This window comes from Dermacentor silvarum, unplaced genomic scaffold, assembly GCF_013339745.2.
Source record: "Dermacentor silvarum isolate Dsil-2018 unplaced genomic scaffold, BIME_Dsil_1.4 Seq1070, whole genome shotgun sequence".
NCBI classification, from domain to species: domain Eukaryota; kingdom Metazoa; phylum Arthropoda; class Arachnida; order Ixodida; family Ixodidae; genus Dermacentor; species Dermacentor silvarum.
Genome location: NW_023605528.1, coordinates 505 through 15,125, shown reverse-complemented (window position 1 = coordinate 15,125; position 14,621 = coordinate 505). Strand labels below are relative to the sequence as shown.

Below are 14,621 nucleotides of genomic sequence, written 5' to 3'. Positions count from 1 at the left end.
ACTGAAAACTTGTTGGGCGTCACAATTTATGGCATACGAGTTTTCCAGGAACAAAAACAATCGCAACTAATATGAGATATTCATAATCGAACTTGAAGAGCGAATCCAGGCAATATCAGGACTGAACGTGGCCCGGTGCGCGTCAGACCGGCAACGCCCCGTAAAGAAATTAGGGGCGAAGTTTGAGTGATGGCATGCCGCAGCAAATCATCATCCTACACACAGCGGCACATGCTTACCAGGCAAAGCTTGCCGTATCAGTAGGTGCCGCGACTAGTCGACACGTTCAGTTTCAAGCTTACTCGCGCTTGTCATCACGAGGCGTTTCGGTCTGATATGATAGCGGGGCCGCTTTTTCTGCGCTCCCGCGGCACTCAGTTTCGATATTGCCTTGATTTACGGTTGAAATTCGTTGACAATAATTAGTCTTTACAGAGCAACTTCAGCAGCGACAAAGTATTTCCGCCTCGACGTAGAGCTCGTGTGCGAAGAGGACAGGTGTGTCACGGTAATATCTTTTTTGTAATGATGTATATTAAAAAAGATGAAGTTAGGAAATTTGTAGGCGCAAGTTGGAATCAGCTAGCGCAAGACAAGGGTAATTTCAGATTCGCTGGGAGAAGCCTTCGTGCTGCATTGGACATAAATATAGGCAGATGATGATATTAAAAAAAACACCCTGTATCAACAAGTGTAAACAAATAAAATGGAGTCCTTAGTCAGCGTGAGTGTATGCCTCGCCTATTCCTTTCGTACATGTTTTTTCACGCTGGCTTACCATTCTTTCAGTACACGGTTCCTTTTCAAGTTGCCGCAGAAATTACTGCGCACCCGCTTGCACACTAAATGATTTTCTCCAACAACGACGATATTTTGCACTTTTCCTGTTTCCTCCGTGTAGTTTGAAAGCAGAATTGCCTGGGTGTTTTATTACACAGCATCATCATTGCCTAATTTCGTTTCTAACAGAGAGATAAATTGTAAATTTGTAAATTAACAGAGAGATAGTTGGTCGCCTCTATTCTACCCCATTTCCATTTGTATATTCTGTGCCTTTAATGATTGGTTCGCTGTACAGTTGTTTATTTGCTTGTAACATTGCCTCGACACGAGGCTCGCTATTTTAAAAGCAAAAAAAGTAATTAAATGAAATCAGCAGTTATTGCCGGGAGTTGGCCACTTGAGTCATTCTTGACAAAATGTGGAACCCACAATTTGCCATGAAGGGCTCGATTGGCCAATTTAGACTTATCCTTAAAAGAAGTACCAATAATGAACCACTATTCAAACCTGAAAGAAGTCTTGTTGCTGTACACTCGTATCGTCCAACTCAAGGCTTAATTCCAGAACTAATTTTTACACTTACAACTAGAGATGAAGTAAAGAAAGTGAATTAGTAAGATTATACCGGGCTTACAGCAAAGAAGTGATCCTTCAGGCATGAACCGTGGTTAATCGTTCTTAGAAAACGCTAGCCTACATGCTGCATAGCCTTTTTTATTGGTCTGCGAACGTTACCCGGTGCGGTAGTTCAGTCTAGAGCACTGCACGGGCTTACCCGAAAGCCCGGGCCCGGCCTGGCCCGCGGGCCGGGCCAGGCCAGTTAGGGCAGTATTTTCACGGGCTCGGGCCCGGCCGGGCTCGGGTATTTTGACGCGGGCCCGGGCCGGGCTCGAGCTTTCTGGTGGTGTGCATGTAACGTGCAGCGAGTTCCTCGCGCGTCTCAACAGGAAAACATGTTGCCCCAGCGCAGCTGGAAGCTAGCAGTGCTACTCCTGTGTATTTCCATTTGCTTCTTAATTCCGTCGTATTTTGCGCTGTTTGAACAGAATTGTCCAGAAACGACTTCGGTCCAGAAAGACCGAAGTCGCCTCAAATCAAAGGATGTCATTGTATTCCTGTACCAAATAATGTAATTAATGTTTTCAACGCGGTGTGAGCGCGTTCGCGACTTGCTGATTCTTCAAAGGTGAATTGGTAAAACGATGACTGGTAAGATCAGATAATTCGTCACGCGGCTGAAATATGGCACTGCGTTCATCCATGAATGCACGCATGTTCTCAACCGGCCGCCTAGCAGCAGCGCATTACGCAGCACCACGGAGGAACGAGAGGCTTTCTTTCTCCGCTTACTCAATCCATGCGCTGCGCTCACCACCGGTCGTGGCTGCGCTTCAGCTAGAGTGTACTAGAATACAGTTAAGTGGGACGAGTGGTTGGGGCGGCGTATGCTTTGCAGTGAGGCGCTCGACGTGGAAAAATACTGTGGCGGCGCTGCGATAGAAGTGGATTGGGCCGCATCAAGGTCGCGCCGTTGGAAACTGCTGGCGCTACTGCTCGGCAGGGTCATTCGTACTACTTCGCGCGCTCGTATTTGCGTTCAGACTGCCCGAATGGTGTTCATAATTGCATGTCACTTGTATTTATGCCTTAAGAATAAATTCCTTTCATTCTATTCTTTATTTTACTTTTTTAATGCCGCTCGGTGATCTTTCTCGGTTTCGGGCCGTGTCCGGGCCGGTTTTGAGCCGGGCTGGGCCCGGGCTCGGGCCTAAGGTAAAGGGTTGGCGGGCCGGGCCGGGCGGGCAACGTAGATTATTTCCGGGCCCGGGCCGGGCCCGGGTCCCGCCCTAAAACTTTTGGTCGGGCTCGGGTGGGCAGCCCAGGCTGAAAAAATCGGCCCGTGCAGGGCTCTAGTTCAGAAGGCTAAGGCGTTGCGCTCTTGAGCACGAGATCGCGGGATCGAATCCCGGCCGCGGCGGCCGCATTTTGATAGAGGCATAGTGCAAAAAAAGCCCCTGTGCTTGCATTGTAGTGCACGTTAAAGAACCCCAGGTGGTCAAAATTATTTCGGAGCCCACTACGGCCTGCCTCATAATCAGAACTTGTTTTGGCACGTAAAACCCCAGAAAGAAGAAGCGAACGTTAAGCCCGATGGGCTTCGTAGTTCCTTATGTTTTGGGCTCGCAAATTGCTTTTTTTGTTTTGTTTCGCGTTTTCTTTCGTTTATTTTTTTAAATTCAACGATTGATAGCGTGTAGGTGTAATTACCTATCTCATAATAAATGTGGCCCAGAGTTCTATTGTCTTCAGCGTCTTCATTGTCCTTATTGTCTTCATTTTCATGAAAACAATGAGAATCACAGATGCGCATTAAATGCATAGAAACATCTTATATGAAAAACGCCTGGAATGCTGATTTGTAAAAAAACAATCATGTAGAAAAAACTGCAGACTGCAGGTGCGCTTTGCTTTTGTTAGTTTGTACACCTTTACATCGGTTGTAAGTTGGAACAAAAGGACTTTATTTCTAATACACCTTCTCTTGTTGCTGCCTCTCGTCCTGCTGCCAATCTCTGCCAGCACCTCCTAAACTCCAGCTGCTGCTGCCGCCAAAGCTTCCTCCCAATCCGTTGCTGGATCCGCCGTATCCGCGGTTTGGCAATCCACCGAGTCCACCGAAGGAGCTTCCGCCAGAGCTACTTCCGAAGGAGCTTCCGCCAGAGCCACTCAGAGGTGTTCCCCAGGTGTATTGGTACGTTGGTCTGGAACTCCAGTACCAGAAACTGCTACCATCTTCCTGCTGGCCCCCACTACCTTGTCTACCGCCTAATGGGAGCCCTCCATAGGAGCCACCGAGGTATCCACGCTGCATGAGGTATTCTAGAAATGTGAATCTGTGTCCGCTTCTTCTATACTTCCTGTAGAGGCGCTGCAATTGCTTTCGAGAGAGACCAGTGACACGGCTCAGCCAACCTTGGCTGGCACCGCCGAAGCCGCCCAGTCCACCGAATCCACTTCCGAAGCTACCTAGCTGACCAGGCGAGCCTTGACTGCCACCTAGTCCAGAATAGCTCCACGTATATCCGGTCCCTTGATTGTTCCTTCCGGTGAGACCACTGCTGCTACCTTGGCTACCCTGACTCCGTCTGCTGTCGCTACCAAGGCTGCTGGACCAACTCTGACCAAAGCTTCCCAATCCGCCAAGTCCACTTTGGCCTCCTAGTCCTCCAAAACTTCCGAGTTGGTTGGACCAACCACTACGACCACCACGGAGGCTGCCGAGTCGCCCAGTGAGACCGCGAGTACCGACAGACCACTCAGAGTGCTAGAAGGGCCGCTTTGTCCAGAAAGACTGCCGAGGCCACCATAATCGTTGTCATTGTCCCCGAGCAGACTAAAACTACCGCCAAATCCGCCTCGTCCACCGCTGCTTCCACCAAAGCCGCTTTGGCTGCCAGAGTTCCCGCTTCCAGTGGAGCCCAAACCGCCACTTCGCCTGCCCCAGCCAAATAGTCCGCGACCGACGCCTAGTGAACCGCTTTGACCAGAAAGGCCATTGAAATCACTGCCTCCGACTTCCCCTGACAATCCGCCAAATCCTCCACTCCCGTCAAGCCCTCCTTGCTGTCCGTTCAGACCACCCATTCCGCTTTGGTCTCCTCCGACCGACAATCCGCCTAATCCTCCAAATCCGCTGAACCCTCCTTGATTACCATACAGGCTGCCGGATCCGCTTTGGGCACCGCGTCCAAACAGTCCGCTGAATCCACTGAGTCCCCTTTGCGGTCCATACTGGCTCTCTGATTCGCCTTGTGCGCCTTGGCCCCATTGCTCACCATACCCTCCCATTCCACTTACTCCTCCAGGCACGCCGTACAAGCCACCCTGAGGACCACTGTTTCCTCCCGATGGCTGCGGGAATGCGCCACTCCCACTGCGTCCCTGAAATCCCCAGGGCGTGCTCGCTGGCCTGGCGCCACCGAGATTACCCCACGTAAACCACGTCAATGGCGAACCTACTCTGGGCAGACCCCACTGTCCAGTGCCACCTTGACTTCCTCCATACGGCACAGAAAACAACCTCAATACGTAGACTGGAGTCCTCCAGTATCCGAGAGGGCTACTTCCATAACCACCATCGCTGCTTCCCCAGAAGTTAGCACTCCCGCTTGGCAACATGATGGGCGAGATTAAGCTCCTCCAAACCGATAATGGGCTGCTTCCGTACAGTCCGCCATAACTGTCGCCCCAGAAATCGCCGTTTCCACCAAGTCCGCTCAGCCCACTCCCGCTGCCGAATCCACTGCCATATCCGCTGCCGTATCCACCACCGAAGCCGCTTCCACTGCCGAGAGAGCTTCCTCCAAACCCTGCTCCCAAATATCCACCCCAGAATCCTTTTCCAAGACTTGAATGTTGGTGGCCCCCGATGACCTGGCGACCTGAAAATGATGTTTTGCAATTTCGAAACACGTGGTTTAGAGAATTGTAATGTTCTAGGGGATAAGGCGACTATTTCTTTCTTTCTTTTTTTTTTCTTAAGAAAAATAAGAGGGAGAGACGTTTTGAAACAGTTGTTCACTTTTTTTCTTTTTTGGTAAAGGAGATTGCCACTGAATAGTCACTGTACTCGTTCTGAACAAAGTATTATGGCCAAGTATGTGTAACGGTAAGGTATTTGTTTTCACATATTTCATGAAATGTCCATTTCTCCGAACCGCAGTTTCTTGTTACGCATAAATATTTGAGTTCATATAGCGCTTTTATACGGGGTGTTTTTTTTTGGACCATAAGGAATTTAGAAAATACCTTTGGCAGATTGCGTAACTTAAGTGGTTGAACTGCATTACTCGAAAAAAACGGGACATACTCGCATGAGCCATCAAAATGCATAATTGACCAATAAAATGCATAAGATAAATGTTTAAATAATTACTTTACTAATAACTTTAACATTCCAATTACGACTTTTAGAGGGTGAGTTTTGAAGACACTACCACTTAGAACGAATTAGAAGGGCCGCACAGATGGCGAGATATGCGTCGCGAAACTTGCTGTAAAAATGCATTATTGTTCTACTTACAAACCACCGTTTTATGCATTGAAACACAAAAGTAACTGGAACGCCCACGCCTTTCGCAACAGACTTTGGATTAAAATATCTAGAAACTGGTGTCGTCCTGGAAATCAGTTGCAAATAGACACGCCTTGCGATATTACCGACTGCAATTCGTATACTGCAATATGCGCCATAAAATAAAAAAATAAAATAATTCAAGAATTTGGTTGATTATTTGAATTTGGATTTCGATTTCTCGTGCAAGTAACGTCCGCCTCGTAGAGCAGTCCCGCTCATTGAGTATAAATATTCTATTTCCTACAGGTGATTTAACAATATGTGTATGGTCTAGAAAAAATCTCGGGTATATTACAACTATATAAAACGCACATGATAGGAATTGGCCGCACAATCATACAGTTTGGTGATGTTAGCCAGGATTATTTTTATTCACGGTCGTGACACCAAGAAATACATGAAACGATACTTGTGCCTGAATGTGACCAGACGTAATTCGCGATAGTAGTTGAACAACTAGGGCGGTCTAAGATCCAGTAGCCTAATCGAGGGCAAATGAGCCGTAAAGGGAGAACGGTTATTATTGGTGCTGGCGCTTCTGCAGAACATTATATTAGATATATACAAGTATTGGAGCTATTTCTATAAAATATACGTTTTATTTGAAAGCATCTGAATAGCACAATCATCATCACTTTCAGAACTTGCTCGCGCCATCGCACATAGAGCTCGATAAGCGAATGTTGTAATATCGAATGCAAGGCAAATACTTTTCGCTATTCGGTCCTTATTTTCTGCACGAAACTTTCAAATATACGTTTCTGTTCTAATTTGAAAATTACAATAGTTATTGCAGTTTTCAAGAACAAGTAACAAGTGGAATAACGTATAGACTACATTCGTAATTCTCCTGTAGGAGAGGCACGGTTACAGTGCACATGTACTAGTTTTTAGCGCAAAGATGAAGCAATTCATTTCTGCGAATAACTTCCCACCATTTAATAAGGATAGGCGCCGGCTTCAGACTATGCATTGTTATTGCTGTCTGAATTAGGCCAAGTGATTTTCTATAGACAGGTTTGCATAGACGAATTTGAATAGGCCCGTTTTAAGTTTTCGGTAAACCGGTTTGCGTTGCACTAGAGCTGGCTCCTTTGACGAACATAACACACTACTTGCATCTGGCAACATGTTGCTCGTTTGTCATTGTCAGTCGTCACATCTGAGTTGTTTCTCGTTTAAAAACGCACGGAAAATCTTTTGACAGAACTTTAAGGTCTCAGCGGCCCCCCGTAACATCTATCAACCAAAATTAATCTTTCGTAACTAAATGCTGTGAACTAAAACTTGACGTTTTACTTTCTCTAAAATTGTTGTACAATTTTATAATAAGCATTCATTCTTTGTATATTCACGTTTCATATTACTCGAAAATATTGGCGACTGAACATCTGCCCATTGGCGTTTCATTTAAGAAACTTGTTTTCTGTTCAGATCAATGACTTGTTTAAGGTTATTGGAAATCGATACAAATAAGGGAATGAAACAAGGCTATAAATAGTCTTGGCCTTGTAGCACCAGCTTAATTTCTCTTTAAGCTGCATTTTCCTTCAACTATATAACGGCAATGCGTTCACTTGGTTGGCGCACTCTCGTGAACGATAAAATGTTCACGAAACATTGATAGCGTTGTGCGTACAAGTGGAGCTGTTGAAACTAATCACGCGCAAGAACTAGGGAAGTATATAGGCATTTACTCCTGAGGGCTTTCGTTAAATGTGTACTTTGAATTATTCAGAAGCTTTATGCGCCGTAGAACAAGCGCATTTCCAGCTGCTGCATAAAATATAACATCTGACACTCACTTTTGCGGCTTTATGGATGGGATGGAGGTTTTTTGAGAACAGCGTGTAACGCATATACCATGTGTCTCATGTAGCTTTAGCCAACATTAAAATAATCCATGTGCCACGTAGGTGGACAGAACCAAGGAAATGTTCGCCGCCGCTTAGGGAAAGTCATACTTTTTTGTATTTCACTTAATTATATAAATACTCATTATTTGAGATAGCAAGAGTGCTAATGAGAATATTGTTAACCATCATGAAAAATTATCGATCCCGTTTTTAGATGCTCGATACGTGCTACATAAAAGTTTTCCAAGCATAAAAAACCTTGAAACGAGAATAATCTAAAGGCATCCCACTGCTGTGAAGGTGGGTTAATTACCAGAGAAGCAGGTTAGCACACGACATAGAGGGGACACAAAATTTAGATCAGAGGTATGAGCAAACTTTATTTCTCTTGAGTGGCGACAGTGGGCACCTCGAAAAAAGACGCACGCGCACACACTTTTATTTTGATCGGCGGTCTTGATCAGCGGCATGCATTCGCGTGGAAGACTACTGCAACCTCGCGGAGCCGGATGAAACTAAACACGCGCAACGGGAGCGCAACCCGGTGGGAAGTAGACACGTGCGACTGGACTGCCACGGCGGGAGAGCGGAAGGAAACTAGGCGGAACGACGACAAAGAAAGGGCGTTCCGAGCGTACACATGGCCGACGCAGGTCGCACAGCGGCAAACCTTTGAGAAACCTGAATTATCTACCTGAGAGCGTACTGACTTTGAAAATGGTACCTATTGATAAGTTTATCTACTAAAAATGCATATCCAAGTGATGAGGCTTCTGGTTCACTTCCGCTTGATACTACCGAGGGATTATTGTTGTTCCTGCAAATAGAGGCCTACGCTGAACATAGCGCAACTAGCGCAATCGAGTCACGCCTATTTGTGGCGCGCGCACCAGTAACGACGAGTGGAGCTAGAAGGGTATGAACCAATAGCGGCTAGCGCGTTGGCGCATGGGGGTGCGCGGGTCGGCGAGAAACTCCGTGGTTTTCGTAGGCCTAGTCTTTGACCTTGGCTACGTCTAGGCAAAGAAATGCTTCACATTTAAGAATGCGCCGCTGTCCCGCGGCACTTTTTCCGTATCGACTTCTCAGGATGGCCGTTTTTCAGGATGATCTGCACTTTATTCCTAGTCACTTTTGCACAGAATAAGAAAAGTCGCAGCTCCACCCGATTGCGATAGAAAATTAGTAGACAGCTTTACGAAGTAAGGATATTAGCTTTATCGACCCTATAGACTTGCATACATTCGCTTATTAAATAAATTGACAAGCGCGGTGTCACGCGTGCACAGGTAAACATGAACACATCTCGCTCGATGACCGCGGAAACTCGCTGTCAAAACGCTGTAATCAGGAAGCGCGGCAGCAGCAGGCAGCGAATTGACCGTCGTTCTGTATATCGCTTCAACGCGAACTAAACGTCGAAAGCAGAGCGCATAGGAGGCTACCGCAACTGGGCGTGGCGTAATTTGTCCTCACTGCAGATCGCTTGCAAGACGAGGCCCGCGTGGGCCAGCGCTTTGTGCACGTCGCAGATTAGCATCAAGATACGGCGCCCGCGCGGCTACGCCGTAAGCAGCAGCCGCCGCTGGAGTAGGTCCCCCCCCCACTTCTCCCTTGCCTCCCCGCTGTTCCTCGTGCGCGATAGAAGACCGCGTGCTCCCGCCCCACCTTTCTCCCTCAATCAAGCGCGCGAGATTGAGCCGCGATCATCTGCTGACCCTCGCAAGCTTTCACTCACACTTACAGCGTACGGCACGCGGCTACTGTGTTATCGTGTGGGCTTTATACGGAACATTACGGCGACGGCTGCGGCGACCGTAGAAATGCGCTCTGAGTGCCCATATAATTGCAAATGCAATAATAATTGAAAAGTTCAATAAAAGGTAAGAGCGAATTATGTAATTAGGCGAAATACAAGAAAAAAAATGTCTGACTTGCTCCAAGCAGCGGGACACATGGTATCAGCCAAGGCGCGTATTATTTCTATTAGGTAACCTGTTTTTGTCCGGGTTTATTAATGAGAGATATCTATTGTTCTAGCCAGATTCTTCCGAATTCCTACAAGGCACGAAAATAATTTCCTTTTCTCAAAGAGCCTTCAGTCGATGTATATAATAATTTCACGTTCACCTTTGAATAGAAGAAGCCACTAATTGGGAACGTTCACCAGGAAACTTTTGCTGTTAGGGATCTGCCAAAATATCGCAAGCATAATCGATTGCTTTCGTGATGTTATGAAACAAAGATAACTGTAAATAATTATCTGTGTCGAGTGGTTAATCGCATCCTGCTCATCACAAACGAAACCAGTTCATAATGGAGGGAACGAAGTGGAAGAAAGAATCTCAGGCACATTTTAAGAACACATCGTGACTATTCCATGCGGAGCAATCTTTCTATACTGGGCGACCGTAACTTTACGCCAGTATTTTTAAGACAAAACGATACCGAAATAAATAATATTTTGGAGTAATGTGGAGCTTTCAAGCTTACAGTATAAAAAAGAAATTCAGCGGTTTTTGAAAAATACACGCAGCGACCTGCGTTCTTCAGATTTAAATAAACGACACTGGAGTTAGATAGATTTAGCACGCTTGAAAAATTCTCAGACTTACTCAGGAGGCCGACGACCAGCGCAGTGAGGCTCAGGGACTTCATAGTGCGGCTGCTTCGCTGCACAAATCAGTCTGCCCTGCTTTTTTTTTTTTTTTTTTTTTTACTGATTTCAAGGGCGGCTTCGGGAGTAGTTTTGGAAGTTCTTTGCATAACATTGTTTCGGCCTTGCCTGTAGGACATTGTCTGTAGTTGGACATAATGTCTGAAACATTGAAGGAACAAAGAGAAGCAGAATTCTTTACTAGCACTGGGTTATAAACGAATTGTGAACCCTTAGTTTCCAGAACAACGCGTTACTATGTGCACAGGGACTGCACCTTTTTTTCTAGCGGCAAAAAGATTGACATGTCACTGCAGAAACGCAGCTGCGTTTTCCGTATAGAATGACGGCTCAGTTTCTTGTTGTAGCCGTCCAAGAAAGGCAACAATTCAAGCTCAACCAGGACGCGTGAGGAATGTAGACAATTCAGATAAAAATACTTTCAGATCATAATTAGGTGGCGTGTATACTGCTAATACCAGGAAAGTAGCTTTAGGCTTGCATAATGTAAAGGAAACGACTACCGCTGGGGTGAAGTCAGCAGAAATTACTTCCATTATCCATTCGTTCCTAACAAAAACATAGTGCCACCGCCCTTGCTCAGGTCACGGCACTTTGATGTGACTGAAAACTTTTGAGAACATACGCTGCAGATTCGGACTGCGTTATATTTATCTCTGTTAATATGAAGATGTCTAAGTATTCTAATGCTTTTCTCAAGTACACATTTAGTGAATCCCAGTGCTTTTTAATGCTTCTGATAATAGTGTGTACAAGCTCTAGAAATGGTGCAGTGCAGCCATGATTAAAGCGAAACCTTTTTTGTATCCATTACGCGAATGAATACAGCGCAGTGGACATGAATAATTCAGCCTTAATAGATCAGCTTCGCTGACAATTTTCTTCGCGCCAGATCCTTCAATTTTTCTGATGAAAACCATTTTATTCTTGGTCCACACAAAGTTGAATGCCTTAGCCTTTGCAACTTGCTTTACCTGCCAGAGCAGTCTCCTTGTTTCAGTCGTAAAATTCGCATTGATGAAAATGTTTTCCTTTATCAAGATTCTACGCTTCCTATGCCATGTGTCTATTTGTACTACTGAAGTAAATTTAACGATTATGTGCGGTATCCTTCCTTCCCTAGCTGGCAGCCTATGAGCTGCATCAATACACTCAGCAGTCAATGATGCTATATCGAGTTTTCATGCTATAGTGATTTCAAAACAATGTTAAGGTCTTCAATAGCACTAGGTTTCACCCCATGAATTTCGATAATATTCCTTCTAGAATAAATCTCCATATTCGTGACTGCTGTCTGCAGCTGGGCGATTTCTTTGTCCTTCGTCGCAAGACGTGTGTCTAATTCATCAGAGTGTTTCCTGAGAGCAGCAACATGTCTGCCCTCAGAAACAATAGATGTGGTTATTTCATCGTACTTTCTTGACAGCATTTCCATCGAGATTTCAACTTTTTAGATTAGCTTACTCTGCGTTTCAGCTAATCCCAGAACTGAGTCATTCTTAGTGGACTGCAACTGCACGGCCTTATGAAGCCTGTCTACCAGCGAGTGGAATTCATCTAGCCTGCTTTGAATAGAGCTTACGGCTGCCATTACCTCTCTCATAGTGGGCTGCGGGTCTTCAGCATTGATCATTGCACCAGATGACGTTTTTTCATGGGGCACTCTGAACACAGCCAGCTTCCTTTTACGTTCTTTTTTGCAACGCCGGAGCACTTCCCAGTGTGATATAAGCTGTGACATTCACAACAGCACATGGTTAGCGCATCTCCTGCCACCGGTTCGCGACAAGCATCACAGTTTCCAATTCTGGATGCAAGGGACATGACAAAATACATGGCACAGCGCAAAAGGCCCTGTCGCAGTCAGACGGGGGGGGGGGGGGTACAAATCAAGAAATGAAGTGGCTATCGCTAAAATTATGGCTTACCTACAAAACAGAAGGCATGTTAGCTAGCGAGCCCACACCCCGTCAGACTGCGACAGGATTGCCGCCTGCTGCCGCCTTTGTATGAGGTCCGGTCTCTGATACCGTCCCTCGCATCGCTGCCGGACAGACGGTGGCCAGCGGAACGTTGACGCATGCACAGCTTGGACAGCCACACTAGTCGGCGTATGGTATCGACCAGCGCAGCAGGAATATATTTGCCATTGAGCAGCCGGGAAAGCGATTGCTACAAAACAGAAGGCATGTTAGCTTGCGAGCCCACACCCCGTCAGACTCAACAGACTTGTGCCTACAAAACAGAAGAATTCGACAGAATTCGACGAATAAAAACAGAAGAATTCGAAGACGTTGCCGGTTTTAACAGCGAAGCTGTTTAATGCAGCCGTAATTTGTGGTTCGTGCTGCGTATCAAGAGACTATGGAGAATTAAAAGACAAAAAAAACGGGCAAGTTTCCACTCGGTCGCGCAAAGCTTAGGCACAGCGAAACTTACTGGCTGCTACTGCTAGGTAATAAATTGGTTGCTGGTAGGTTTTAACTTGTTTAACTACGCATGTAGGAAGGTATTCTCGAGCGATCATTTATGCGATAGCAATTATATGGACACTCAAAAGCAGATTTCTGCCGTCGGCGTCGCCGTCGCCGTCGGCGTCGCCGTCGCCGTCGCCGTCGCCGTCGCCGTGAGGTTCCGTATGACGTCATTTGGAGATGAAATCGTCGCCGCGCGCCGAACGCTGTATGTGCGAGTGAAAGGGCGCGAGGGGCGCGTCTTTCACGGGGAGTGAACGCACGGCGGAGAACAAACGCGCGTTCTGCGCCGTGCTCGCTTAAGGGCTGCAGAGTAGGCGTCTCTTTTCCTTTACAATCACCATATATGTAGAGCAAACGCGCCTTCTTCGGACGCGCGAGAGGCCGTGGGGAGGGGGGAGGGAAGGGAGGCGACGTTTAGCTGCGGCACCAAGTGCCTATTTATATCAGAGGGCTCCAGCAACAGTCACCAACGCCGCACGCATTTTGAGCTAACGCGGGCAAAACGCCACTGGCGTCGACAACAGTTCTGTGTTTGTTGCTACCAAAGCCGCTCACCTTACTTCGTTGACATTGCTGTGTTGCTATCGCATTCATGCTTCGCCCTTAGGGCGAAACTGTGACATTTTTGGAGGTACCTTCCCTTTCGCGACATTTAGCGTGACTAGCGCTGGACGCGTCAGCGCCTACGAGCGTTCCTGGCATGCTACAACCGCAGGCAGGCTAACCAAGTTTGGCACAGTGCCAACAACGCTGCTGCTTGCCCATGCCGAACGCGTTGGAGGCTAGCCGCTCGATATCGATCGTCCAGCTTCGCTGTCTCTTGAGCTTTGCGCCGCCTAGTGCAAGCTTTCGCCTTTTATTGCGATAGCAATTATATGGACACTCAAAAGCAGATTTCTGCCGTCGGCGTCGTCGTCGCCGTCGCCGTGAGGTTCCGTATGACGTCAATGGAGATGAAATCGTCGCCAGCGCCGAACGCTGTATGTGCGAGTGAAAGGGCGCGAGGGGCGCAGCTTTCACTGGGAGTCAACGCACGGGGAGAACAAACGCGCGTTCTGCGCCGTGCCGCTTAAGGGCTGCGAAGTAAGCGTCTTTCCTCCTTTACAATCACCATATATGTAGAGCAAACGCGCCTTCTTCCGACGCGCGAGAGGCCGTGGGGGGGGGGGGAGGGGAGGGAATGGAGGCGACGTTTAGCTGTGGCACCAAGTGCCTATTTTATCAAGGGCTCCGGCAACAGTCACCAACGCCGCACGCATTTGAGCGAACGCGGGCAACACGCCGACGGCGTCGACAACAGTTCTGCGTGTTGCCGGTGCTGCTGCATGTCGAAGTTTATACAGCTTATTAAGCTAATATCATAACTCCGTATAGCTCTCTACAACTTTGCTATCGCAATCGATGCTTCGCCTTTCAGGTGAAACTGCGACAACTTTTTTTTTTTTTTTCGTTTGGCTCAGCGCGCCGCGGAAAGAAGAGAGGCGGGAGTCGGGAAGGGAGGGAGCTGGCGAGGAGGAGACCGCCTGCGCACGCATGCGGTCTCCTCCTCCGGGTTGCCATGGCTACGGCGCGGTAGTTTCTTGGCACGCACCACAAATTACGGCTGGCCTAAACAGCTTTGCTGTTAAAACTTTCTTGCCGAGGTGGGATTCAAACCCGCTTAGCCCCGTTCTCAAGGCGAGCGTCGTTCG

The 14,621-nt window shown here is 47.2% G+C and overlaps 1 protein-coding gene across 1 annotated transcript; it reads right to left on the bottom strand.

Moving 5' to 3' along the window:
- Window positions 1-3,296: 3,296 nt before the first annotated feature.
- Window positions 3,297-10,493, bottom strand: LOC119434438 (uncharacterized). The gene is made up of 2 exons (XM_049659483.1): window positions 10,392-10,493; window positions 3,297-5,225 (listed from the first exon to the last, which is right to left on the bottom strand). Exons 1-2 carry the CDS (start codon window positions 10,432-10,434, stop codon window positions 4,003-4,005), a joined length of 1,266 nt encoding a protein of 421 aa, XP_049515440.1. The 5' UTR covers window positions 10,435-10,493; the 3' UTR covers window positions 3,297-4,002.
- Between the last annotated feature and the right edge of the window lie 4,128 nt (window positions 10,494-14,621).